The sequence below is a fragment of the Linepithema humile genome, chromosome 2 (assembly GCF_040581485.1).
Source record: "Linepithema humile isolate Giens D197 chromosome 2, Lhum_UNIL_v1.0, whole genome shotgun sequence".
NCBI lineage: Eukaryota > Metazoa > Arthropoda > Insecta > Hymenoptera > Formicidae > Linepithema > Linepithema humile.
This window is the reverse complement of record NC_090129.1, coordinates 16995597-17022573: the sequence shown is the minus strand read 5'-3', so window position 1 is coordinate 17022573 and position 26977 is coordinate 16995597. Positions and strand designations below refer to the sequence as shown.

Here is a 26977-nt window from a genome sequence, read left to right as displayed (position 1 = left end):
TTGTACTTGAAATACATATGTACTTGTGAAATACATATATCAAAATATACGCATAAAAAATGATTCTTTATTTGATTATTCTATACAAATATTTTGTATGACCCTAAAAAATAAAAAATTTAAAAAGATTTCTTTCGAATAACTATGCACAATTTTCATCTCTACTTATATTTCCGCTTTACATCAGAAATTTTAAGCAAAATGAAGGAAATCACATTAACATATTAATAAAATATGTAACAAAATAATGTTATTGTAATTGTATGTTATGTAATAAAATTAATGTTATTCTAAGCAATATAGTTTTAACAAAATATTTATAAATCATTAAAAAATCAAATTATTTGTAAAAAAAAAATAAAAATATTGCATAATATATGCAAAATGACAAAATACAAAAAAGTATAGATAAATACGCATTTTTATATATCTGCAATCTACGTACACTGAGAGAAAGTTGTGTAATATTTGGATTATAATAGCATACTAATAATTGTAATCACGATACTCATTTTTATAGAAATTGTTAGTATAACGTTAGCAATTTAATAACCTTATACGTATTGTATTGACAAAAAATCAACCATATTGTTAGGACATCTATAAAAATAATCGGTGCCAAGGAACATTATAAAAATGGGTTGCTGCTATCATTCATCTTTCTGAGTGTATGACTTACATTTATCGCAATATCAATACATTTGTCAAATTCTATTGTATTTGATACAGTAATTATTTAAGATATAAATAATTAAATAATAATATTTCTTCAAATATTAATTGTTCAAAGAATAAATAATAACATGTTTAGTGCAGGATTGTGTCCAGGGTCGGATGTACGATTTTGTGGCCCCTAAGTTATGATCTTAAGGAGGCTCCCTCTTATTAACAAAAAATACATTTTTTTAAATCTTTTCTATACTAAAGAGGCCCCCTTATAATGTGAGGCCCCTAAGCTGTAGCTTATCTAGCTTATGTGTAGATCCGGCACTGATTGTGTCATTGCTACGCAAAGTGAACGTGAGATGTTACCGCATTTCTTGATACCTATTGAATAGGCTTGACTGCCGTATCATTATTTACATTCAAATGAAAAACTACAGCATGTTCCTTCCTTTGTTTTCTTCTTCCAAACACTTCGTTAGAAAGGCTCTTGTATATCGTATTCAGTTATCTGCAGCTAGTCAGTTGAAACAGACACAATGTCACAAGTAAAAATAACTAAAGACAACGTGTGGGATTATTATGAAAATCCGCAGAATTGGCGAGCAGAGTGCAAGCTTTGCAGATCAACTTTGACCTACATCAATTTTGGACATTTTGTAAAACATTTACGTAAAAAGAAGCATAGAGACTACTTTGAATTCATAGTAAACAAAAAGCAAAGCAAAACGCCAGATTTATATTACGACAAATTAAAGTCAGTATGTTTAGTTTGTAAGCACATTGTTCCTCATGCAAATTTTCCCGATCACATACAAAACTCACATTCTGTAAAAGAAATGACAGAATATGAAATAATAACAAATAATCGAGAATATTGCAAACAAATTAATAATTTTGACGTGAAGTGTATACTGCTAAATTGTAATGAATCTATACGTCTTGGTCTTAAAAACACAAGTTTAGAAGAGCATTTAGAAAGCAAGCATGAGAACGAATTAAAAAACATGCAAATGGGCGGAATGTGTGTGCCAACTGAAGTCACAAATAAGAAGAAACTATAACACAATTACACATTAATGTTTGAGAATTTTCAAGCAAATTGCAAATTTGAAGGATGCACTTTTCGAGGATGTTATATCGATACTACAAAATTTAGAGAACATGTAACGAAATATCATGAAGAAGTTTCTTCATACGAAAAAAGAAACAGAGAAGGATACCCGTAGATGTATTTCAAATATTATGACAAATGTAATTCACAATGTCTTCTCTGTCAAGATTTAAATATTCCAAGGCCTCTTGACAACTATTTAAAACATCATTTAACAAAAACGCATTATGACACATTCCTCTTTGATAATAGCAGTAATTGGGTGTGGAAATACTGTACAAAGAGTGATGATTTTCGTGTACGATGTAAACTTTGTAACTTCGAAATGGAACTTAATGTTAAATTAATAATTTTAAACTATCATTGTCAAGATACAGATCTGAACAAGCTGACGGAAAGAGCGTATGACATAGCTGGATCATCAGCAAGCCAACCATAAATGAAAAAGAGTGACAGTAAGTTTAATTGAAATTATTGTTAATACAATTATACATATATATATGATTAATTTTAAACATTATTCGAGTCGCATTCTAGCAAAACAGAACTATATATTTGACAGACAATTGGTTTCTCAAACAAATATTTATAAATGTTTATATATGTTTATCCAAAGGTGAATAATGCTAATGGCGATCATGACAGCTAGCACGACAACCAGCACAAAAAACAATCTTAACTTGATGATTGAAACAATCTATAATATGAAAAGAAAATAATATATCTCTGACGTGTGATTATTCGTTTTATGTTCATAAAATTATAAATATGTTTATAAATTTACGTTTTATAGGAGATGCAATGTTACATTTTTTAAATTTATTAAGTACGTATTTGAATGTATTTGGTATATTTTGCTTATATTTTAATCTTAATTTCTTATGTTTCTACGTTTAGTTTGGTCATATGTGTAGCCTGAACATTTATTGTACTTTAGGTAATTTAGACTTATTATGACTCCTTAATTATTATTATATTATATTAGAGGTTTCCGAACTATGATACTAATATAATAATGATTATTGGTAAAATACGAGTATGTAAATTTAAATTTTCTTATTACATTTGACCTATAAAATTGATAATGCTTTCAATATAATAAAAATATAAATTTATCACTAACAAAATGCATGCTGTAACAGATGTGAAATGATTTCTTTATACAACTGAAAAATATTCAATACAAACGCTTATTTTATTATTTGATTATTTTATTTAGTAACTTTTTTATTCGTTTGTTTAATCAGAAACTAACGCCTGTCAGTTAAATTCGACAATCAAGATTTCTCAAATGTTTACAACCAACAAAAATCTGCAAAACATTATAACGACACATTTTCTTAATTATTATAATCAAAAATATAATTGAAATTAAAACGGTTTGAACGACATATGAATTTATTGAGTTTTAAAATTTATAAGCATTTTTTATTAAAAATGTAAACTGCGAACATGACACTTTATAAAACTTAATCTTAAATACATTGAGAGCATTGTAAGCAAATGTTTGATTAATGTATTAATTCACTAAAGTATTACAAGCATTTATAAACTTGCGTCATTTTATTATTTTAATACTTAATACTTATCATTTTACGCTTATATAAAATTTTTTGGATTACTTACTAAATGCTATCAATGCGTGCGTGATGTTCAGTTTGCGACAGATCATTTTGAATATGGAAATAACAATTTTTCAATTTATAATAATTTAGTATAATTAATTATATAGTTATAAGTAGTAGTATAATTATAATTAGAGATTGAGTGTGGATGTTAATTCAGCATGTGATAATATTAATTGTTACTTGATAATAATTTTTATACTGAAATACATATGTATCAAAATAAACATATAAAAGAATGACGCTTTATTTAATTATTCCATATAAATACTTGGTATTTTATAGAATAAACAAAATTTTTTGAAATAGGAAAAATTTTGGCCTACATATAAATTTAAGTAGCATTAAAAGAAAGTAAAATCTTTATTTACATGCATTTTAATTTAAAAAAATAGCATTTTTCCTCGTGTATAAAGTTTCAACGTTATGCTTACGTTATAAATTATTATGATTTCCTTGATATATAAATTGTTTTGCAATGTAAAAATTATATATGTTTTTTTTTTCTTCATATTCTATTAATAACATTTTGCTTTGGAGTAACACAAAAAGTAGATTTTTTTAGAAACTTGATTTCTGCAAAGCATATTTAATCATTGTTCTGTATAAGAAATGCGGGATAGAATTTTTCAATTTAATCAAACGCTATGTTATTTTATAAATTGTTTCGTAACGGTAATGATCGTCTGATATTCAAATTGTGCAGTCTGTGCGAAGTAACAGTAAAATAGCACCTCGCTCTTACTCAGAGATTTTCAAATGGTAAGAAGGGTTTTCTGTTGTTTAGTAGAGATCCGCGAGAGATTGCATTGTGAAAAAATTTGATAAATTTTACCATAACGCAAAGATGATGTCAAAGTACATGTTAAAGTAAATTAATAATAAAAATTTATAAAATTATTATTGGAAAATTACATGCTATATTTGTGTAATCTGACTAAATATTTTTCCCATTATGATAAATATTTTAAATTTTCCGTGCATGGATTGTCAACTAAAATAGATTAATTGTCAGAAAAGCATTAATAAAACAAGAATAGTATAAAATAAGTAAAAAAAAGTTAAATAATAATAATAACATTATATTAATGGAATATATTATGAAATAAAGAATAGATTTTAATAAATTTTGAATATGTGATTTACGTATATGTCATATTGGCTAAGTTTTAAAATTAATCGTATTATTGAAGATTTAATTTATTTTATTAAAATTATATTTTCACTCTTTTTCCGTATAGGAAATAAAAATTAAAGTTTAGTTAAATGTAAATCCAAAAGTACAACTGTGAAACGGTAATAGTCATAGAAATAATTACAAAAAGATATTAGGTAAATACGTAAGTATACCAGTTTTTTTACTTATACAGATTTATATAACAATTATAAATTTGCTTATTCAATGTCTGAAATTTTAGCATAAAAAATTAAATCTATATTTTTGAGTTGTAAATTCAAATACGTGTGGAAATTTATCCCTATAAATGTCGGTCTCAATATTATTTCCAATAATTATTATAAATTTAGACAATAGTATTTTACAGCGTAAATTGTCGCTAAATTCGTGCTTAAGATCATTGAACATTTGCGAAATGTAATGTTGCTAACACAATCAGTTCAAAGGATCAAAATATTTCCGAGAGGTGCTGCGCAAGTTGAATGTATGATGGACAAATTAAACAATAGTTCAACGCATTCATTCAATGCACAAATTTTTGTATGGGACGTTATCAAACATTACATTTACTGCATACAAAAAGAACTGGATTTACATTAGTATGTACAATTGTCATTATAACTGCGTGGAGTATGCGCAATGAATTACGTGTAATTTGGCAGTGAAGTGTAAGCCACGCGAGAAAGTCAGCAAAGGCCAATTAAACGTTTTATGCAGAATTCGTAACAAATTATGGCAATTATGCAATGGCATAGTTGCGCGATGCATAGAGTGATCTTCCGAGTCGCAGCATGTAAACCATCGGTCGCCAAGGAAATCAAAGATGACTAACGTTCTTGATGAAGCGAGATGCAGACGTGACCTCCGAATCGAGGCACGAAACGTTCGATCGGCACGTCGCTGAATGCACGGCGATAATCACTGTACACCAGTATTAACTACGCAAGCAAAATAAAGAGAACAACGCGCACCACTCAGTTGCGTTCTATATTTGTGACAATAGACATTCTCGATACCATTTTTATTTGATATTAAAAGACTCCTTTTCGACGATATAACGTTCGATTTGCACCTATTGAACTATAATAGGCTGCAATGTGTTCATCGCGCACACAGAACTTTGCCAAGATTAAGGCTACCTCAAGCCAGTGTTATTAGTTCATATTTAGGTCGCTTTGATTACCAACAGTGATTGTCGAGATTTTCGATAACTTTTTGACGATATTTGTAAATTGTTTCCTGAATATTCCATGAAGCAATATTTGTGGAATAATTATATGCAATAAGAATTTGCACGAAATGTATCAAGTGTAACAATGATTTAATACGGTGCTATATGCTGCGATGCGATATATTACATAATTGATTTTAATATTTGAAATTGTACTTCGTTTATTTCGAAAACAATACGAAGATAAATACGTAAGAATTTTATAATATTGGAATTTAAAAAAATTGTGAAAATGTTAGATAAAATTCAGTTAATTAAAGGCAAAGCTTTTCGCAATTTTTTCTGCAATTGTTTTATTTAAGATTCGGTTCAAAACGTTTTTTAAGTCAAACCATTTGTTAATGATGGAAAATTGCAAATAAGAGATTAAATTTCTCTTTTTCAGAACAAACTACATTGAAATTAATATTATTTGATCGGTCTAATGTTAATCTCTAATTTGTGAGTCTAATCTTTAAAATCTAGTCTGATATTGATTTATTGAAATAGAATACAAAAATTTTTTGTTCAGAAAAAATTGAATTACAATTTTGAGCGTAAGTGGCAAAATAGTAAGTGTTGTCACAGAAATCAGCTTGAATGTTGCATCTAATTGCGAGCAGTGGTGTATATTTTCGAAGTGCGCACCGTCAGAATTGTAACAAAAGAATAAGTTATTTTTTGATATTATAAGAAAACTTTATGAAACAAAAGTTGCGGATATAGTTTCGACTTAATTTTTATTATAATTCTGAATCTGCGCGGCACGCACTTCGAAAATATATACCGATAAAATTATCGATGTTTGACATTTTTTAATAAACGTTTATTTAATAGCAAAAATATTGTTTTTAGTTTATATACAAATAAAACTGCAAAATGTTTTTGGCTAAAGTATTTTACTTTTTTTGATTTCCATGTGTGTTTAAAAGTAACAGCTAATTAATTTCAACAACTTCTCATGCGACACCTTGTACAACATTGTGGATTGATTAATGAAAATTGATCGGTCACTATGCAGCCATTTATGCGCTTCTCTTTGCTTGTGTTCAATTTACAATATCAATTTAATTAAAATTTCTAGAAATTTCTTGAAAACTATTTAAAATTTCTTTTCTGTGTATTTTTATAAAATATTTTTGCTTTTTATCAAAAACATTAAACAGTAAAATAGCAGTAAAATAAAAGGAAACATTAAATATGTTCCAATAAATTCGTAATATTTTTAACAATATATCTTTAACGAAATATATGTATAATTATTAAAAAAGAAAAAACAAATTACAAGCCGAGAAATATATGAACATACTGTAAAATGTATTTAAACAATATATATTACGTATTATAGAAATAAATGCGCACTATTATATTTTTGCAATCATTGTATATCAATTGCATTTATCACAGTATCAATAAATACGGCAAATTACGCGTATATCTTTGATATAGTAATTATTTAAAATACAAATAATTAAATGTATAATATTTTTTTAAATATTATTTGTTCAAACAGTAAGTGGTAATATGTCTTAACACAGTGGACGTGAAATGCCCCTGTGTTTCTAGACAACTGTTGAACAGGCCTGACCGTATCAATATTTACATTCAAATAAAAAAACATACTTTTTATCTTCCTTTGTTTTCTTCTAACTTTTGGATAGAAAGGCTCTTATATCGTATTCAGTCATCTGCGTCTAGTCAGTTGAAACAGACAGAATGTCAAAAGTGAAAATAACCATCAAAAACGTGTGGCACTATTATAAAAAAATTTTGGAAGAAAATTTTGTAGCAATGTGCAAGATTTGCGAAATAGATATGTTGTACATCAATTTTGGAAACTTTACAAAGCATTTAATAACGCATTAGAAATATTTTATATTTCTGGCAAACAGACTGACAGAAATGCCGGAGACATATTATGACAATGTTCATTTACAATGTCGTGTTTGTCTTGATCATTCTCATTCTCAAAATTATGTCAATCACAAGCATTCTGCGGACGAAATTGCACATTATGAAACAACCAAAAATAAAAAAGAATACTATACACAAAATGGTACTTTTACAGTAAAGTGTAAAATAGTGAATTGTAACCAAACTATAACTCTTTCTCTTTTATCAACATTAAATAGACATTTAAAAGGTAAGAGACATTTGGACAAATTGAAAAGTATGCAAATGGACGCAATGTCTATGCCACCGACTATTGCAAATAAAAGTGAACTAGTTCAATATTACCAAATATTACAGAATTTCCAAGCAAGATGCAAATCATGCGATTTTCAAGATTGTTATATTGACATTACAAACTTTAGGCAACATGTAGAGAAACATGATATAGTTAGTATATGCGAAGAAAGATGCGGCGAAGGATGGCCTTGGATGTATTTTAAGAATTACATCCTATTTACATCAGAATGTATTATCTGCCGAGCACATTTACCGTATTATTCTGGACGTTTAGAAAAACACTTGTATTTTTCGCATTCTATCGACAGAAATAATGACTACGTTCACGACTTGGATTGGGAGTGGAAATATTGTAAAAAAAGTAGTGATTTTGAGGTGCGATGTGATATTTGTGGAACCGAAATATCACTTGACGTTAAACTGACGCATTTTAATCAGCATACACATCATTTTGAAGACACAGCTGGACCGTCAGGAAGTCAACAAAATTGGAGAAAAAAGGTAAGTTTTATTGAAATTATTGTCAACATAATTATAAGTACATATAATTAATCTCAGATATTGTTTGAGTCGCATTTTGGCAGAACAAAACCAAACAATTGCCACACAATTGGTTTTTCAAGCAAATTTTATTAATGTTTTCATAGATTTATTCAAAGATTGATAATGGGAATAACGGCGTTTAAGAAGCACGACAACCAGCACTAACCGGCAGTTTTGACTTTGGCGATTAAAATAATCTGTAATGTGAGGAAGGAACATAATATGTTTCTGACGTGTAATTGTTCGTTTTATGATCATAAAATTATAAAAATGTTTATCAATACGTTTTATAAAAAGTGCAGTCAAACATTTTAAAAATTTATTAAGTACATGTGTTGAATGTATTTGATATATTTTGCTTATGTATCTACTTGAAGTTTATAAACCGTACTTATAATTTTATAAAGTAAAACAATATTACGAATTGACATTTGACTTTTTGGTAGACACAAAATTTGTTTTATGGACAGTTAGTTATTCAACGCAGTCACAATATTTTACTTTAAACTTTATTTTTTATATTTCTACGTTTAGTTTTGTCGTACATGTATTTTGAACATTCTTTGTACTGTAGGTAATTTAAATTCATTATGACTCCTTAATTATTATTATATTATTAGAGGTTTCCGAACTATAATACTAATACGATAATAATTATTGGTGAAATACGAATATGTCAATTTAAATTTTCTAGTTACACTTAGCCTATGGAATTGATAGTGCTGTCAGTAGAATAAGAAATAAATTTATCATTAACAAAAAGCATGCTGTTACAAATGTCAGACGATTTCTTTATGCAATTTAAAAATATTCAAGATAAACAATTAAACTGAATATTTAAGATGAATATTCAAGATGCTTACTATATCATTTGACTATTATATTTATAATTTTTTGTAAGTTTATTTAACAACACAATCAGAAACTAACGTTTATAAGTTAAATTCAATAATTATACACGATTGAGTATTCACTCAAAAAAATGATCTTGCAATAATAACTAAAATTTTCTAGGTGTAAAAAATTAACTAAAACAGATAAATGATTAGCAACTGTTGTGATATTGCATATGTAATTACTTAATCAGTTTAGATAACAGAAATAGAATATATATCTGTATTGTTTGTGAACTTTAAAAAGAAAGTTTCTCTAAAGCGCTTATCTATATAAGATCAATCACGTGTTAGATCATGCAATGAATAACATTTAGCAATGGTACCTAAATTTTTCAGAAGCTATTGCTAGAACATTACTGCTATAAATTCTATATGTGACAAACAATGTTTTCACAGATACGAAAAATAGCGATACATTCTTGTTGCGATATCTAGAAATCTAACTACATCAGCGAAATATTTTTTTGAGTGATACATATAAAAATTAATTCTTTATTTAATTTTTTTTTTACAAATATTTAGTATGCCCCTAGAAAATAAGAAAAACTTTTTAAATATGTTGGCTCACATAAATTAAACTAGCATTAAAAGAAAGTTAAATTTTAATTCGCATGTAATGCAATTAAGAAAAAACATACTTCCCCGTGTATTTGCGTATAAATTTTTAATGTAATGCTTACGTTGTAAAATATTATAGGTTCTTTGATATATGAAATGTTTTGCAATGTAAAGATTATATATGTTACAATATTTTTGCTTTCTATTCTATTAGTAACATTTTTCTGTGTAATAACACAAAACGTGGAGCAAAATACGATCGGTACATCGCTAAGGAGCAGGACACTGATGACCACTGAATCAGTATTGCAACTGCGAGAGCAAAGTAAAAAGAGCGACTTGAACGCAAATTTTTACATTTGTGAAAATAGTCACTTTTCAAACTCTCTTTTAATCGAAATTTAATACCAAAAAAGGCTTTTTTTTGACGATTTAATTCCACGAAGATAACTATGATGGGCTGCGATATGATAATCGCGTACACGGAGCTTGCAGTGATCAAGGCTATCTCGAAGCAGTGTTATTAGCTTGTGTTTACGGGTCGCAATTTTTGACGAGCAACAGCGGCTTTCGAAATTTGCTTTCTGACGACTGCTTCTCAAATATTTTATAAAGAAATATATGTCGATATAATATTGTGTAATGAGAATTTGCACGAGCTGCATCAAATGCAACAATAATTTAACGCGGTGCTATATGCACTCTTTGATGCGATGTGATTTATTTTACAATTGATGGTTCTTATATTTCGGAATCGTGTTTCTCTTATTTTATCATAATATAAATATAAATGTATATAAATAAAAATTGTGTAAATAATATTCGTGTTTCAAAAAATTACACAAATATTTGTAAAGAGCGATTTTTGGATGAATAAACAAAATAAATATTTTTTTAAACGTAGTAGCCACATAAAAATGTGAATGTTGTTAAGTAGAAACCAGTAATTTAATAAAATAATTGTCATAAATTTACGAGTAAAAGGTTGCAAAATTGTAGTAATGTTTGTCGAAATAGTTATACGCGATAAGAATTTGCATGAGACGCATCAAATGATTTAATGTATTTCCGTACCCTTTTTACGATATCCGATGCGATATATTTTAGAACATTTCTAATATTAAAAATCGTATCTTGTTTATTTTGAAAATAATATAAAGATAAATATCTATGTAAAATTTAATAATGTTGATCTTCAAAAGAATCGCGCAAATAATGCAAAAATTTTAGTTTAAATAAAGACCAACGTTTTTGCGATTTTTCTGCAAATCCGACATTCGGTTCATAACATATGTTAATTTAAATCATTTATTAAAAATAAAAGATTGCAAATTAAAGATTAAAATTCAATTTGTTAGAACAAAATACACTATAATTAAATTTATTTGATTCATCTAAATTTAATCTTCAGTTCGCAAATTCAGTCTTTAAAATATAGATATGGACTTACCTAACTGCGCCATAAAAATCTTTTGTTGAGAAGAAATAAAATCACAATTTGATACATTTGTGTTTTTCAGCATCATTTGCAAGTGTACCTAATACGAAAATGATAGCACATTGTGTCCCAAGAAAAGTTGTTAAACTAATTAGTTGTCATTTTTAAACGCATATAAAAAGCAAGGAAGATAAAATATCTTGTAACATTGGGAATTTTGCAGTTTTTCATGTATATATAAATTAAAAACAATGGAAAGTATTTTTATCGTTAAATAAACATTTATAAAAAATGCCAAAATTTGCTAACTTTAATGGTTTATATTATTGAAGTGCGAACGTTCAGAACTATAACAAAAAAATAAGTCGTTTTTGAAAACTATAAAAAAAATTTTATGATACAAAAATTAAAGTTAGAGTTATAGTTCCGGCTTAATTTTTTTTATACTTTTGACGGTATGCACTTCGAAAATATATACCATTAAAATTATTGATGTTTGACGTTTTTTAATAAACGTTTATTTAATGGTAAGAATATTGTTTTTAATTAAATTAGTTTATATGGAAATAATGCAATAACTGCAAAATGTCCTTTGCTATTTATTAGATATTTAACTTTCTTTGCTTCTGATGCGAATTTAAAAATGGCAGCTAATTAATTTCAGCAGCTTTCCATGGGACACCCTGTTCAACATTGTGGATTAATTAATAAAGATTTATTAGTTACTATGCTGCCATTTATTCGCTTTCCTGTGCTTGTATTTAATTTACAATATCTATTTAATTTAAATTCTTTCAAAAAACTATTTAAAATTTCTTTTCTGTATATTTTTTTTTTATATTTTGCTCCTTATCAAAAAACAGCGAAGTAAAAGAAAACGTAAAAATGTACTAATAAATTCGTAATATTTTTTTTAGCAATATAGTTTTAACAAAATATTTGTAAAATTATTAAAAAATCATATTACAAACCAAGAAATTTATAACACACTGTATAATATATTCGGATAATATATATTACGTGATATGAAGATAGATACGCACTTTTATATTTCTGCAATCATTGTATATCGCAAATTACACGTAATTCTTTGATATAGTAATTATTTAAGAAGCAAATCTTTAAATATATAATATTTTTTAAATATTATTTGTTCAAAAAATAAGTTGTAACATGTCTAGTACGGTGAACGTGAGATGCCACCGCGTGGCATTTTTTGATAACTGTTGAATAGACCTGATCGACATATCAATATTTACATTTAAATGAAAAAGTATACCTTGTATCTTTCTTTGTTTTCTTCTAACTTTTCGATAGTAAGACTCTTATATCGTATTCAGTCATCTGCGTCTGGTCAGTTGAAACAGGCACAATGTCACAAGTGGATATAACTAAAGACAACGTGTGGTATCATTATGAAAGAATTTTGGAACAGTTTTTTCGAGCAAAGTGCAAGATTTGCGAATCAAGTATGATGTACATTAATACTAGAAAATTATCAAAGCATTTATATATAAAGCATAATAAATATTTCATATCATTAGCAAACAAAAGACTAAAAGGAAAGCCGGAGATATATTATGACAATGTTCATTTACGATGTCGTGTTTGTCTTGAACATCTTCCGTCTCAAAAGTATAACACTCACTGGCATTCTGCGGACGAAATTGCACGTTATGAAACATCCACAAATAAAATAGAATTCTTTACACAAAATAGTGATTTTACAGTAAAGTGTAAAGTAGTGACATGTAGCGAAACTATAACTTTTTCTCTTTCTGCAACAATGTACAATCATGTAAAAAGTAAAACACATTTAAAGAAATTGAGAAGTATACAAACGGACGCAATGTCTATGCCACCGACTATCGCAAATAAAAGTGAACAATTGCAAAATTACATAATATTGAGCAATTTTCAAGCAAAATGCAAATCTTGCGATTTTCAAGTATGTTATATCGATACTACAAACTTTAGTCTACATGTAAGGGAGAGACATGTAGAAGTTACTTCATACGAAGAAAAAAACGGAAGAGAATACCCGTGGATATATTTCAAGTATCATGCTAAATACACTTCACAATGTCTTTACTGTCCAGATGTCTTTTCACCGTCTCAGTTGCAGTATTTGAAACTTCACTTAGATTATTGTCATCCTCCCGACACACTCGCTTATTATCAGAACGACTATGATTGGGTGTGGAAGTACTGTAAAAAGAGTGGTGATTTTGAGGTGCAATGTAGTTTTTGTTTTACCGAAATATCTCTTGACGTTAATTCGCATTTTAATCATCATACACATCATTTTAAAGACACACATTGGCAGAAGCTAACAAGTACGCGAAGAACGTATGACACAGCAGAACTGTCAGGAAGTCAACAAAACTGCAAAAAAGGTAACAATAAATTTCATCGAAATTATTGTCAAAACCATTATACATGCATATAACTAATCTTAGAAATTGTTCCATTATTTTTGCAGAACAAAATCATACATTTGCCAAACAATTAATTTCTCAAGCAAATATTATAAAGATTTTTACAGAAATATGTATATTAAAGGCTTTTCGAGCCATCGCTGGTTGTTAGTGCAAGAACAAAAAAATTTTTAATGTTTTATATAGAAACTTGATTCGTCTGCATTGAGACATTAAAGTATTCACTGATCTCAGATTCGACATACTAAAGTGTATGAGAAATCCATACATCGATCTCATTTTCGAGAATCAGAATATACGAATTAAAGTAAGGAAGTTATTTGAAAGGAAGGAAGAACGAGAGAGGAAATATCAGGGCGTCAGTCGTTGTAGTTCGCACTAACAACCAGCGATACCTCGAGAAGTCTTTAATATATACAGGGTGATTCAAAATAACCTGATGTTCTTGCAATGCCATATTCTTAAGTGAATTCTGAGACAATTTTCCTTTTACAAAATTTTGTTCAAAGCTTAGTTTTTGAGTTACAATTGAAAATAGTTTGCTACTTACGAGTCCGATATAACGGACAGGCAGGGACGGTGCAATGCGTCATGAGACGATAGTAAACGCTTGACGTCTCATTATACGTTGCGCGTCCCTGCCTGCTCGTTGTACCGAACTCGTAAGTTGCTATCTATTTTCAATTATAACTCGAAAACTAAGCTTTGGACAAAATTTTATAAAAGGAAAAATCGTCTCAGAATTCGCTGAAGAATATGGCATTGCAAGGGCATCAGGTTATTTTGAATCACCCTATATATTAATACGATATTATCATACAAGCCTATTTCTCATATGGATTTTTATTATATGTTTTTATAGATTAATCTAAAAATCATGGGAATAATGCTAACGGCGTTCAAATAACACGACAACCAGCACTTATCGGCAGTCTTGACTTGGATATTCAAACAATCTATAATATCAAAAAGAAATAATATATCTCGGACTTGTAATTATTCGTTTTATGTTGATAAAATTATAAATATATTTATAAATTTACGTTTTATGAAAAATACAAAGTTACATTCTCGAAATTAATTAAGTAAATATGTTTAATTTATTTAATATATTTTACTCATGTGTAGTCTCCTCGAAATTTATAAACTGTACTTATAATTTTATAAAGTAAAACGATTTAAGAACTAACAATCAATTCTTTGGTAGAGACAAATTTTGTCTTATTGTCGTAAGACAAAATTTGTCTTATCGACAATAAATTATTCAACACAGTTACAATATTTTACTTTAATTTTTATTTCTTATATTTCTACGTTTAGCTGGTCGTACATGTATCTTAGACATTTATTGTACTTTAGGTAATTTAGATTTATTATGACTATATAGTTTTTATTAGATTATTAGAGTTTTCTGAACTATGATTCTAATATAATAATAATTATTGGTAAAATACAAGTTTGTCAATTTAATTTTTCTAATTATATTTGACCTATAGAATTGATAATGCTTTTAGTATAATAAAAAAATAAATTTATTATTAACGAAATACGTGCTACAACACATGTAAGACGATTTTTTTATTATACAACTTTATTATACAATTTTATTATACAACTTTATTATATAACTGAACTATATTTAATACAAACGCTTATTATATGTTCATTTTATTTTATGTAGTAATTTTTATATTCGCTTGTTTAATCAGAAAATATAACGCCTATCAGTTAAATTCGATAATCAAGATTTCTTAAACTTATATATAATGTATTCAAAATGTATATTAAAATTATCGAAAATCTGCAAAAACAAAATATTATAATGACACATCTTTTTAATTCTTAATTCCAAATATTTTTGTATGAATTAAAATAATTTAACTGAATTTTCATTAATTGTAAATATTAAACTAATTAATTTAAATTAATTTTAAAACTTATAATTATTATGATTAAAAATATAAACTGCGATCATGACACTTTATAAAACTAAAACTGAAACATATTAAGAGCATAATGTAAGCAAATGTATGAATAATGTATTAATTCTCTATAGCAGTGCTCGGAATTAGTCTGAACATTTCAGTCGATTTCCGTGATATACGCCTCCTTTCCTCTTCTTACCGCGCGCGCCGCAGCCGCTAGGGCCAGCGCCGCCGAGCGTTAGGAGCGGCACTATCCGATTATAAGTGGGTTCTTCTCCCTATTTATTAAAATTTAAAAAAATTTATTGAAATTTATTAAAAATAAATTTTTTATTTTTAAATTTATTTTTAATAAATAAATTTTAATAAATTTTTTTAAATTTTAATAAATAGGGAGAAGAACCCACTCATAATCGGATAGTGCCGCTCCTAACGCTCGGCGGCGCTGGCCCTAACGGCTGCGGTGCGCGCGGTAAGGAGAGGAGAGGAGGCGTATACCACGGAAATCGGCTGAAATGTTCAGACTAATTCCGAGCACTGCTCTATAGCATTAAATGTATCCGTAAAATTGCGTCATTTTATTATTTTTATATTATACTTATGTAAAAGTTTTTGGATTACTCACTTAGTGCTATCAATGCTTGCATCATGTTTGTGGTACATAATTTTTAATGTGGAAATAACACATTTTTTCATTTACAATAATTTTAGATAATTAATATCATAATTATAAGTATAATTGGAAACTGAGTGTGTATGTTAATACGTGGTATGTAAAAATAATTGTTATATTTAAACTACATATGCATCAAAACATACGTATAAAATATGATTCTTTATTTATTTATAACATACAAATAATTAGTATTCCTCTAAAAAATAAAAAATTTTTTAAATTTTACTTAAAATAATTATTTATAATTTTTTTTCTTTACTTATATTATCGCTTTATATCGAAAATTTTAAATAGCGAAATAAAGAAAATTACAATAACATATTAATGAAATATGTATCAATAAATTAATAATATTCTAAACAATATAGTTTTAACAAAATATTTAGAAATTATAAAGAAATCAAATTATTTGTTAAAAAATATGAAAATATTTCATAATGTATTTGAACAAAATATAAAAAGGAATAGATATAAATGCGCGCTCTTATATATCTGCAATCAATGTACATTAGTGTGTGTACAATAATAAAGGTGAGCTATGTGAATGCAGTTAACTGAATACTAATATAATTATAATCACGATACTCATTTTTATTGAAATTTTTAGTATAATGTTAGCAATGTAATAACCTTATACGTACTGACGTATTGACAAATAATCAACCATATAGTTAGAACATATATGTATTAAGATAATTGGTGGCAAAAAACGTTATAAGTTATGGTTACTGCTATCATTCTTTTCTCTCAGTGTATCAATTGTATTTATCGCAATATCAATACATTTGTCAAATTATATTGTATTTGATACAGTAATTATTGAAGATAGAAACGATTAAATAATAATATTTCTTCAAATATTATTTGTTCAAAGAATAAGTTGTAACATGTTTAGTGCAGGATCGTACAATTGCTACGTAAAGTAGACGTGAGATGCCACCGCGTCTCTTGATATCTGTTGGATAGGCTTGACTGACATATCAATATTTACATTCAAATGAAAAACTATAGCATGTTTCTTCCTGTTTCCTTCTACCAAACACTTCGTTAGAAAGGCTCCTGTATATCGTATTCAGTTTTCTGCGTTTAGTCAGTTGAAGCAGACACAATGTCAAAAGTGAATATAACTATAAATAAGGAAAACGTGTGGGATTATTATAAATATCCGCAGGCTAAGCTAGCACAGTGCAAGTTTTGTGAATCAAGTTACGTCTATTTAAATTTTTGGCAATTGAGAAGCCATTTATGTACTCAGCATAAAGACGATGTCGAATCCATAGTATCCAAAAAGCGAATGGAAACGCCGAAGATATATTACGACGGATTAAAGTCAGTTTGTTTAGTTTGTAAGAAGAATGTTCTGTCTGAAAAATTTTACGATCACATACAATCAGATTCTATAACACACGTGGTAGAGTATGATAAAAAAGAAAATATAGAAGAATACTGCACAAAAATTGATCATTTTATGGTTATGTGTAATGTGATGAATTGTAATAAAACTTTTATTCTTTCTATTTCACCAGGATTAAAAGATCACATATCAAAGAAACATTCTAAAGAAGTGAAAAAAAAATATGAATTAGACACAACGTCTATGCCACAATGAATGTCACAGATATAAGTAAACTATTATAAAATTACATAATATTGGAAAATTTTGAAGCAAATTTTGCAATTCTCGAAAATGTTATATCGACACTACAAACTTTAATAAACATATAACGGAAAATCATGAAGAAGTTATTTCATACGAAGAAGAAAGAGAGGAAGATATCCGTTGATGTATTTCAAGTATCATGACGAATGTATCTCACAATGTGTTCTTTGTCAAACCTTTTTTTTACCGTCTAATTTGGAACATTTATTACTTTATTTAAATGGTTCGCATTTTAACACACTCGCTTATGACTATAACGGCAGTAGTTGGGTATGGAAATACTGTAAAAAGGGTGATGATTTTGATGTGCGAGTCTTTGCTTTATCGAAATATCACTTGATGCAAAATTATCGAATTTAAACCATCATATTGAAATACATCTGAACAAGCTAACAAATATTCGAAAAGCGTATAACATAGCTGGACCGTCAAGAAGCCAAACAAACTGAAGAAAAAAGATGACAGTAATGACTTTAATTTATTTTTTACTTTTTCCGATTCGTATTTTAGCAGAACAAAACCAAACAATAACCAGAAAATTCGTTTTATAAGCAAATATTTATAAATGTTTATATAGGTTTTTCCAAAGATGAATGGTGCTATCGGCGATCATGTAGCACGACAAGCTGCGCAAAAAGCAATCCCGACTTCAGCGATTGGAACAATCTATGATATGCAAAGAAAATAATATCTTTGACATGTAATTATTCGTTTTTTGATTATAAAATTATAAACATAGTTATAAAATTACGTATTACGCAAAATGCAAAGTTACATTTTTAAAATTTATTAAGTACGTATTTGAATGTATTTGGTATATTTTGCTAATGTGTAATCTACTTAAAATTTATAAACAATACTTATAATTTTATAAAGTAAAACAATTTTATGAATTAACAATCGACTTTTTGGTACAGACAAAATTAGTTTTATCGACAATATGTTATTCGACACAATCATCATATCTTACTATAATTTCGATTTCTTATATTTCTACGTTTATCTTGGTCACATATGTATCTTGGACATTTCTTGTAAATTAGGTAATTTAAATGCATTATAATTCCTTAATTATTATTATATTATTAGAAATTTCCGAATTAAAATACTCTTATAATAATAATTTTTGGTAAAATACTAGTATGGTAATTTAAATTTTTTAATTATGTTTGACCTATAAAATTGATAAGGTTTTCAGTATTAAAGAAATATAAATTTATTATTAACGAAATACATGCTGTAACAGATGTGAGACGATTTCTTTATACAATTCAAAAATATTCCATACAAATGCTTATTATATCATTTGATTATTTTCTTTAGTAATTTTTTTATACGTTTGTTTAATCAGAAACTAACGCTTATTAGTTAAATTCGATAATCAAGATTTCTCAAGCAGTTACAGTTTACACACAGCTATCGAAAATCTGAAAGAACAAAATATTACAATGGCATACGTTTTTAATTTTTAATTTGAAATATATTTGTATAAATTAAAATAATTTGAATGAATTTTAAATTAATTGTATTTTAAAATTTATTTATGATTAAAATATAAATTGCGATCATGACACTTCATAAAACTGAAACTTAAACGCATTGAGAGCACAACATAAGCAAATTTATAAATTATGTATTAATTCTAAAATATTAGAAATATCTATAAAATTTAACCACCTTTTTATTTTAATATTATGCTGATGTAAAATTTTTTGGATTACTCACTTAATGCTATCAATAATGCTTGCATCATGTTCAGTTTGTGATACATAATTTTAGATATGGAAATAACACATTTTTTAATTTATAATAATATGGTATAATTAATAGTATAATTATAAGTATAATTAAAGACTGAGATGGATGTTAATAAATGGTATGTGTTAATAGTTGTTATACTTAAAATACATACATATCAAAATATTCATATAAAAAATAGTCGTTTTATTTAATTATTCCATACAAATATTTAGTACAAAAGAAAGTAAAACTTACATACGCATGCAATTTAGTTAAAGAAAAAGTATTCTGCTTCGTGTATTTGTGAATAAATATTTAAAATAATTATACCTACTTGGATGTATAAAATGTTTTGCAAATTATGTAAGTTATTCTTTTTCCATTTGATTAATAATATTTTGTTCTAGTTTACCACAAAGAGTTGATTTTATAAAAACTTGATGTCTGCGAAACATATTTAATCACTGTCCTGTATAAGAAATGCAAAATACAATTTTTTAATTTACTGAAACGCTACGCCTGATTTAATAAATTACTTGGTAAAAATAATGGTCATCTGATATTCTAATCGTGCCATCTTTGTAGAGTAATAGTAAAATAGTACTATGCTATTACGCAAAGATTTTCAAACGGAAAGAAAAGTCTGCATTCTAGTGGAGATCAGCGAGAAATCGCGCATTCTAAAAGAATTCTACCTGAACGCAAATAAGATGTTACCGTACATAATTAATTACGAAAGTCTATAAAATCATTCTTGTAAAATTACATGCTTTATTTGTTGCACGTTATTTGTGTAATCGTATTAAATATTTTTTTAATAATAAACACTTTTTTAAAATTTTTCGAGCATGAATTGTCAAATAAAATGGATTGATCATGAAGAAAACGTTTGAATAAAATTAGAATAGTATAAAATAAATAAATAATATAAAATTTAAGTATATGGTTATGCATAATATTTATAGAATATATTATTAAATAAAAAACAGAAAATTACATTGGCCAAACTTTGGCCAATGTAACTTTCTTTTATTGGTGGAATATTAAAATTAATCATATTATTGAAGATTTAATTTATTTTATTAAAATAATATTTTTATTATCTTTTTATATAGGTAATAAAATAACAATTAAAGTTCAGTTATCACAAATAAAACCAAAATTGTGAAACGGCAGTACTTAATTAGAAATATACAAAAAAATATCAGGTAAGCACATGTGTACTAGTTTGTCAACTTTATATATATCAATATATTAAATAATAATAATTGTTTTATTAAAATATAACTGAAGATTGAATCATTTTCAGTCACTTTAACACATCTATTTCAATACATTTCTTTTTATCACAAACTCATATATTACATTTATTTAACAAAAATTTATCAAATTTACAAAATTTCTATATTTTAGTAGTCTGTTTATATGCGCTACAAAACAAACGGATAAATGAATTATAAGTAGTTGAAAGTTTGTTACTGCTATAAATGTTGTTTATATACTTAACAGAAAGATTAAATAGAAAAAATTAACAAATTTCTTCAAGAAATTGTCGATCTTTTAATTGTTTTAAGTTTATGAAAAAAGTTGTACAACAATTCCTTCGAAATTGTTTAAAAGGGCCTTCACTTTCACTTCTGTAATTCGATTTTTCACGAAGATGTCTTTGCGCAACAATGCGAAATCAAATTTTGACAAACAGTTTTAAAAATCAAACTTTAGGCACAATTTAAGGAAATATTTGCATAAACAATTTGACGACTCCAATTGTTTGAAATTGAAAATTTCTTGAGGTTTAAATCCATCTTGATATTTCCATCTCATTTTTAAGTGCAAAAGAATACCTCTTCGAGACAATTTTACTTATGGAAATAAAGTACAGAATTTTAGCGTTCCTTTAATTATATTGTTAATTATATATTTTAGAAATTTTGCATGTTGTTATAATATAAATTTTGCAAGTATCTAATTAACAGTTAGACTTTGTTATAATACAAAGCACACTGCATTATTGCGATACTTTATTTAAATGCATACAAAATGTATACATAAAAATTGTATCACACATAATATTCTTATATATTACGTCTCTAGAATCAGAATAATTTAGCGTTGCAACGAAATAAATAATGATTTCTTTAGTCATATGTCAAACACATTGAGCATTATATATGTTACATCTTCTTGACATTTTTCACATTTTACTTATCATGTTTATACAATTTTGCAGAAATAGTACTGCTATCATACATTGATATGATTATCATTGCATATGTTGTATTTAAGTAAATTTAAGTAGATTGTATATTTAATAATTTGAAACACATAATATATCCAACCTGAAATTTTAACATAAGAAAATAAATTTACGTGCGTGTGGAAATTTACGTTTGCAATTGTTAATTTTAATATTATCCACTACAATTATTAATTTTATACAGTAGTCTTTTACAGTGTAGTTTGTCGCTGAATTCGTACTAAATTTTATTATAGCGAAAAATGTTGCCGGTATAGCATTTAGATCAAAAATCCAAAATGTTTATGTGTGGATTCTGCGCAAGTCGAATGTATGATGGACAAAACAAATTATTCAACGCACACACGGAAAAAAGTGGAATTGTTCAGTTAGCAAAGCTATAGTTTGCTACATAAATTTTGTATTTATAACTAAACAGATTTGTTGGTTCAGCAAAAAAGTTATATCTGAAAGCAATTGTCAGCATGCTCATAAAACAAACTCAGTTTTGTAATCATATCTAATGCAAATTACTTAATACAATTAGTATAGAAAACTAATACTAAGTTTGAAAAATACAATTCAATAATTTTAATTAAAATAATGCTACAGACTCAAGCCTTTACAAAGGTCATACAGCACCTCTTTTTTAATATTTTACTCAGGCCGGTTAACTCGGCACGCCAGGGAACACTGCTGCGCAGGAGCCTTACTATCGCTGCGTTTCGAATCGAGCATTATTTGTAAGAATAACGATAGGACATTATTTATTATACATGTTTACGCAGACCATATCGGTGCTATGTACGCATGCATTTCTCCTTTACACAATTTTTCTTTGTTGCTTGTAATAACATGCAATATAATAAGTATATGATTTTCTGTTAAAAAAATGTGTACAACAATACGAGAATTACTCGAACAGTGGCGTTTTGCTGAAGAAATTATCAAGGAATTCGAAAGTAAGTAAGGAGAAATCATTATTTAGGTTATAATAAAATTATTTAAGAATTGACTCCTTAAATTTATCAATAATTACAATATTTAAATATTTTAAAATATTTCTAATGAAAAATATGTTTTAATGCGTTATGCTATTTAATGTGTGTTATTTTGCGTTTGCGTTACATTTTGCGTATCATTCATTATGTTATACATTATGTTAAAATTATAATTAAAAAATACTCTTTCTTTTTATATGTTACAATAATAAAATACTTTTATCCAATAATGTTCTCTCTTTAAATCTAATTGTAACTGTCTAAGATTGTATTGTATTAAGCAAAGCAACTAATTCTTTGCTATGATAAAGATCGTTAATATACCAAATTTTATTTCGTAAAACAGCAAAAACATGTGTTATTTTAACAAATATACTTTGTTTGAAAACATAAAGCCATATAAATTGAATTAATTAGAAAGTTATCTTTGCTGTACCAACAAATCTGCCATGCTATAGTATTCTATTTTATCAGCTACAACCATTAATGTTATGCAGCTATGAAACTTGGTTACTGTAACATAGAAGATTGGCTGTCCGTGTATTACGGCTGTAGATTTGCTGAGCCAGTACAGTTCTTAGCTGTTTCAACAAATCTTTTTTTTTCGTGCATACTCAAAGCACAGATTAATACAGATTTTCGTTGGACGTTATAAATTACCATATTTACTGCAAAAAAAAATCCAATTACATTATTACATACAATTGTTGTTATTATAACAGCGTAAAGTATGCGCAATGAATAATATAAATTTGGCAGCAAAGTAACCACGAGTAGCCATGCAAAAGTCACGTAGAAAGTTATGTAGAAAGACAAATGTTTTGTGCAAAATTCGTAACGAATTATTGCGATTACGCAATGGTAAAGTCGCACGATGTATGGAATGAGCTTCTTCCGAGTCGCAGCGCGCAGACGATCAGTTACCAAGGTAAAAATTTTCACGTACACGGAAAAAATTTTCTATCAAAAATTACTATATACGGTAGTAACCGCGGACTATGAAGAAATTATAAAAATTTTTGCTATGTTTTTCACATATAAAACATAATAAAAATTTTCAGTCCGCTAATGCCGTACACAGTAATTTTTAATATAAAATTTATTCCGTGTACAGGACAATAAACACTTTGCGATATGCATGGAACGAGTGTTTTTCAAGTCGAAGCGCAAAACATTCAACCTGTACGTCGCTGAAATGATTCAGAACGTTGATGATCACTGTACCAGCGTTGCAATTGCGACAGCAAAGTAAAAGGAGCAACGCGGGCCACTCGACCGCGAAGTTTTAAATTTGCAAAAATGGACACTTCTCAAATTCTCTCTTAATCCCAATTTTATGACAAAGATTTCTTTACGATATAATTGTCACGGAGTGAACTGTAACGGGCTGCGATACGATAATCGCGGAGCTGGCTGTGATCAAGGCTATCTCAAGCCAGTGTTATTAGTTTGTGTTTACAGGTCACATTTTTTGACAAACAACAGCGATTTTCGAGATTTGCTCTTTGACGACTGTTTTTTGAATATTTGTGAAGAAATATTTGTCGATATAATTACATGCAGTGAAAATTTGCACAAAATGCATCAAGTACGACAGTAATTTAATACGGTGCTATACGCTATTTTCGATGCAAATTGTTTCAGAATTAATGGTTTTTACATTCGGAATTGTGCTTTTCTTATATCACCATAATTTAAATATGAAAGTAAAAAAATTATGTAATATTTTGAAAAATGTAGCTTTTGTAAAAAGCGGTTTTAGGCAAAATCAGCAAAATAAAAATTTTCTTGAACATAATAGTCACATAGAAATGAAAGTGTTGTTAGATAGAAACCAGTAGTTATAATCTTCATAAATTTACGAGTAAAAAGTTGCAAAATTGTAGTAATATTTGTCGAAATAGTTATACGCGATAAGAATTTGCATGAGACGCATCAAATGATTTAATGCGTTTCTGTATCCTTTTTACGATACCGATGCGATATATTTCAGAACAATTCTAATACTAAAAATCGTACCTTGTCTATTTTGAAAATAATATAAAGATAAATATCTATGTAAAAATTTAATAATGTTGATATTCAAAAGAATCGCGATAATAATACATAAAATTTAGTTTAAATAAAAACCAATGGTTTTGCGATTTTTTTTGCAAATCCGACATTTGGTTCATAACATATGTTAGTTCAAATCATTTATTAAAGATAGAAAATTGCAAATAAAAGATTAAAATTCAATTTTTTAGAACAAAATACACTATAATTAAAATTATTTGACTGATCTAAATTTAATCTTCAGTTCGCTGATTCAGTCTTTAGAATATAGATATGGACTTACCTAACTGCACTATAAAAATGTTTTGTTGAGAAGAAATAAAATCAGAATTTGATACATTTGTGTTCTACAGCATCATTTGCAAGTATACCTAATACAAAAATGATAGTACGGGGTATCCCATGAGAAGTTGTTAAACTACTTAGTTGTCATTTTTAAGCGCATATAAGGAGCAAGGAAGATAAAATATCTTGTAACATCGGGCATTTTGCAGTTTTTTATGTGTATATAAATTAAAAACAATCAAAAATATTTTTATTATTAAATAAACATTTATAAAAAATGCCAAAATTTGCTATTTAATGGTTTATATTTTTTAAGTGCCCATCAGAATTATAACAAAAAAATAAGTCGTTTTTGAAAACTATAAAAAAAATTTTATATAACAAAAATTAAAGTTAGAGTTATAGTTTCGGCTTAATTTTCTTTATACTTCTGACGGTATGCACTTCGAAAATATATATCATTAAAATTATTGGTGTTTGACATTTCTTAATAAACATTTATTTAATGTTAAGAATATTGTTTTTAGTTTATATAGAAATAATGCAATAACTGCAAAATGTCTTTTGCTAAGGTATTTTACTTTCTTTGCTTCTTATGCGAGTTTAAAAATGACAGCTAATTAATTTCAGCAGCTTTCCATGGGATACCCTGTTCAACATTGTGGATTAATTAATAAAAATTTATCAGTTACTATGCTGCCATTTATTCGCTTTCCTGTGCTTGTATTCAATTTATAATATTTATTTAATTTAAATTCCTCCAAATAACTATTTAAAATTTGCGAAAAAAAAACTTATAGAGCTTATAGTTGGATTTGCTCAAAAATTCATTTTATTACAAAAATTACAACAGACGTTTCTGCCAAAGGGACGTGGCCATTTTCAGTGTAACAAATTAATTCCAGCTCACTGCCATCGACACATACCTTGATTTTAATTTTTTGATACGCGTTACTAACGGACTATTTAAGTTAGATGATCCTTGGCTTCACACAGGTTTGACACGACAAAAAACAAAATGTACTTTCCGTATTACCAAAGGATGCGTTACCAAAATCATAATTATTGTTCGAGAACGTTGTCCATTCTGACTGTCTTAACAACGCTGTTCTACTAGTGACTGTTATATTTAAATTAATTTGTTACACTAAATATGGCCACGTCCCTTTGGCCGAAACGTCTGTTGTAATTTTTGTAATATAGTGAATTTTTGAGCAAATCCAACCGGCTCCGGCTCCATAAGCTTGTTTTTTCGCAAATATTATTATAATAAGAAAAAGAGCAATACCTTTATATTATTTGTATTTTTAACTATTTAAAATTTCTTTTCTGTATATTTTTTTTGTATATTCTTGCTCCTTATCAAAAAACAGCGAAATAAAAGAAAACGTAAAAATGTACCAATAAATTCGTAATATTTTTATAGCAATAGTTTTAACGAAATATTTGTATAATTATTAAAAAATCAAATTACGAACCAAGAAATACATAAACATACTGTATTAAATATTCGGAAAATATATATTACATAATATGAAGATAAATAC

At 27.2% G+C, this 26977-nt stretch overlaps 1 protein-coding gene and 1 long non-coding RNA gene across 2 annotated transcripts; both read left to right on the top strand.

Moving 5' to 3' along the window:
* Positions 1-1188: 1188 nt before the first annotated feature.
* LOC136997784 (uncharacterized) lies at positions 1189-11723 on the top strand. Its single transcript, XR_010888430.1, has 3 exons — positions 1189-2232; positions 2394-8480; positions 8627-11723. It is a non-coding gene; the product is annotated as an uncharacterized lncRNA (long non-coding RNA).
* Positions 11724-12749: 1026 nt separating this feature from the next.
* Positions 12750-15870, top strand: LOC105675510 (uncharacterized). The gene is made up of 3 exons (XM_012372725.2): positions 12750-12883; positions 12959-13810; positions 14715-15870. The coding sequence occupies exons 1-3, from the start codon at positions 12787-12789 to the stop codon at positions 14717-14719; spliced, it is 954 nt and encodes a 317-aa protein (XP_012228148.1). The 5' UTR covers positions 12750-12786; the 3' UTR covers positions 14720-15870.
* Positions 15871-26977: the final 11107 nt, after the last annotated feature.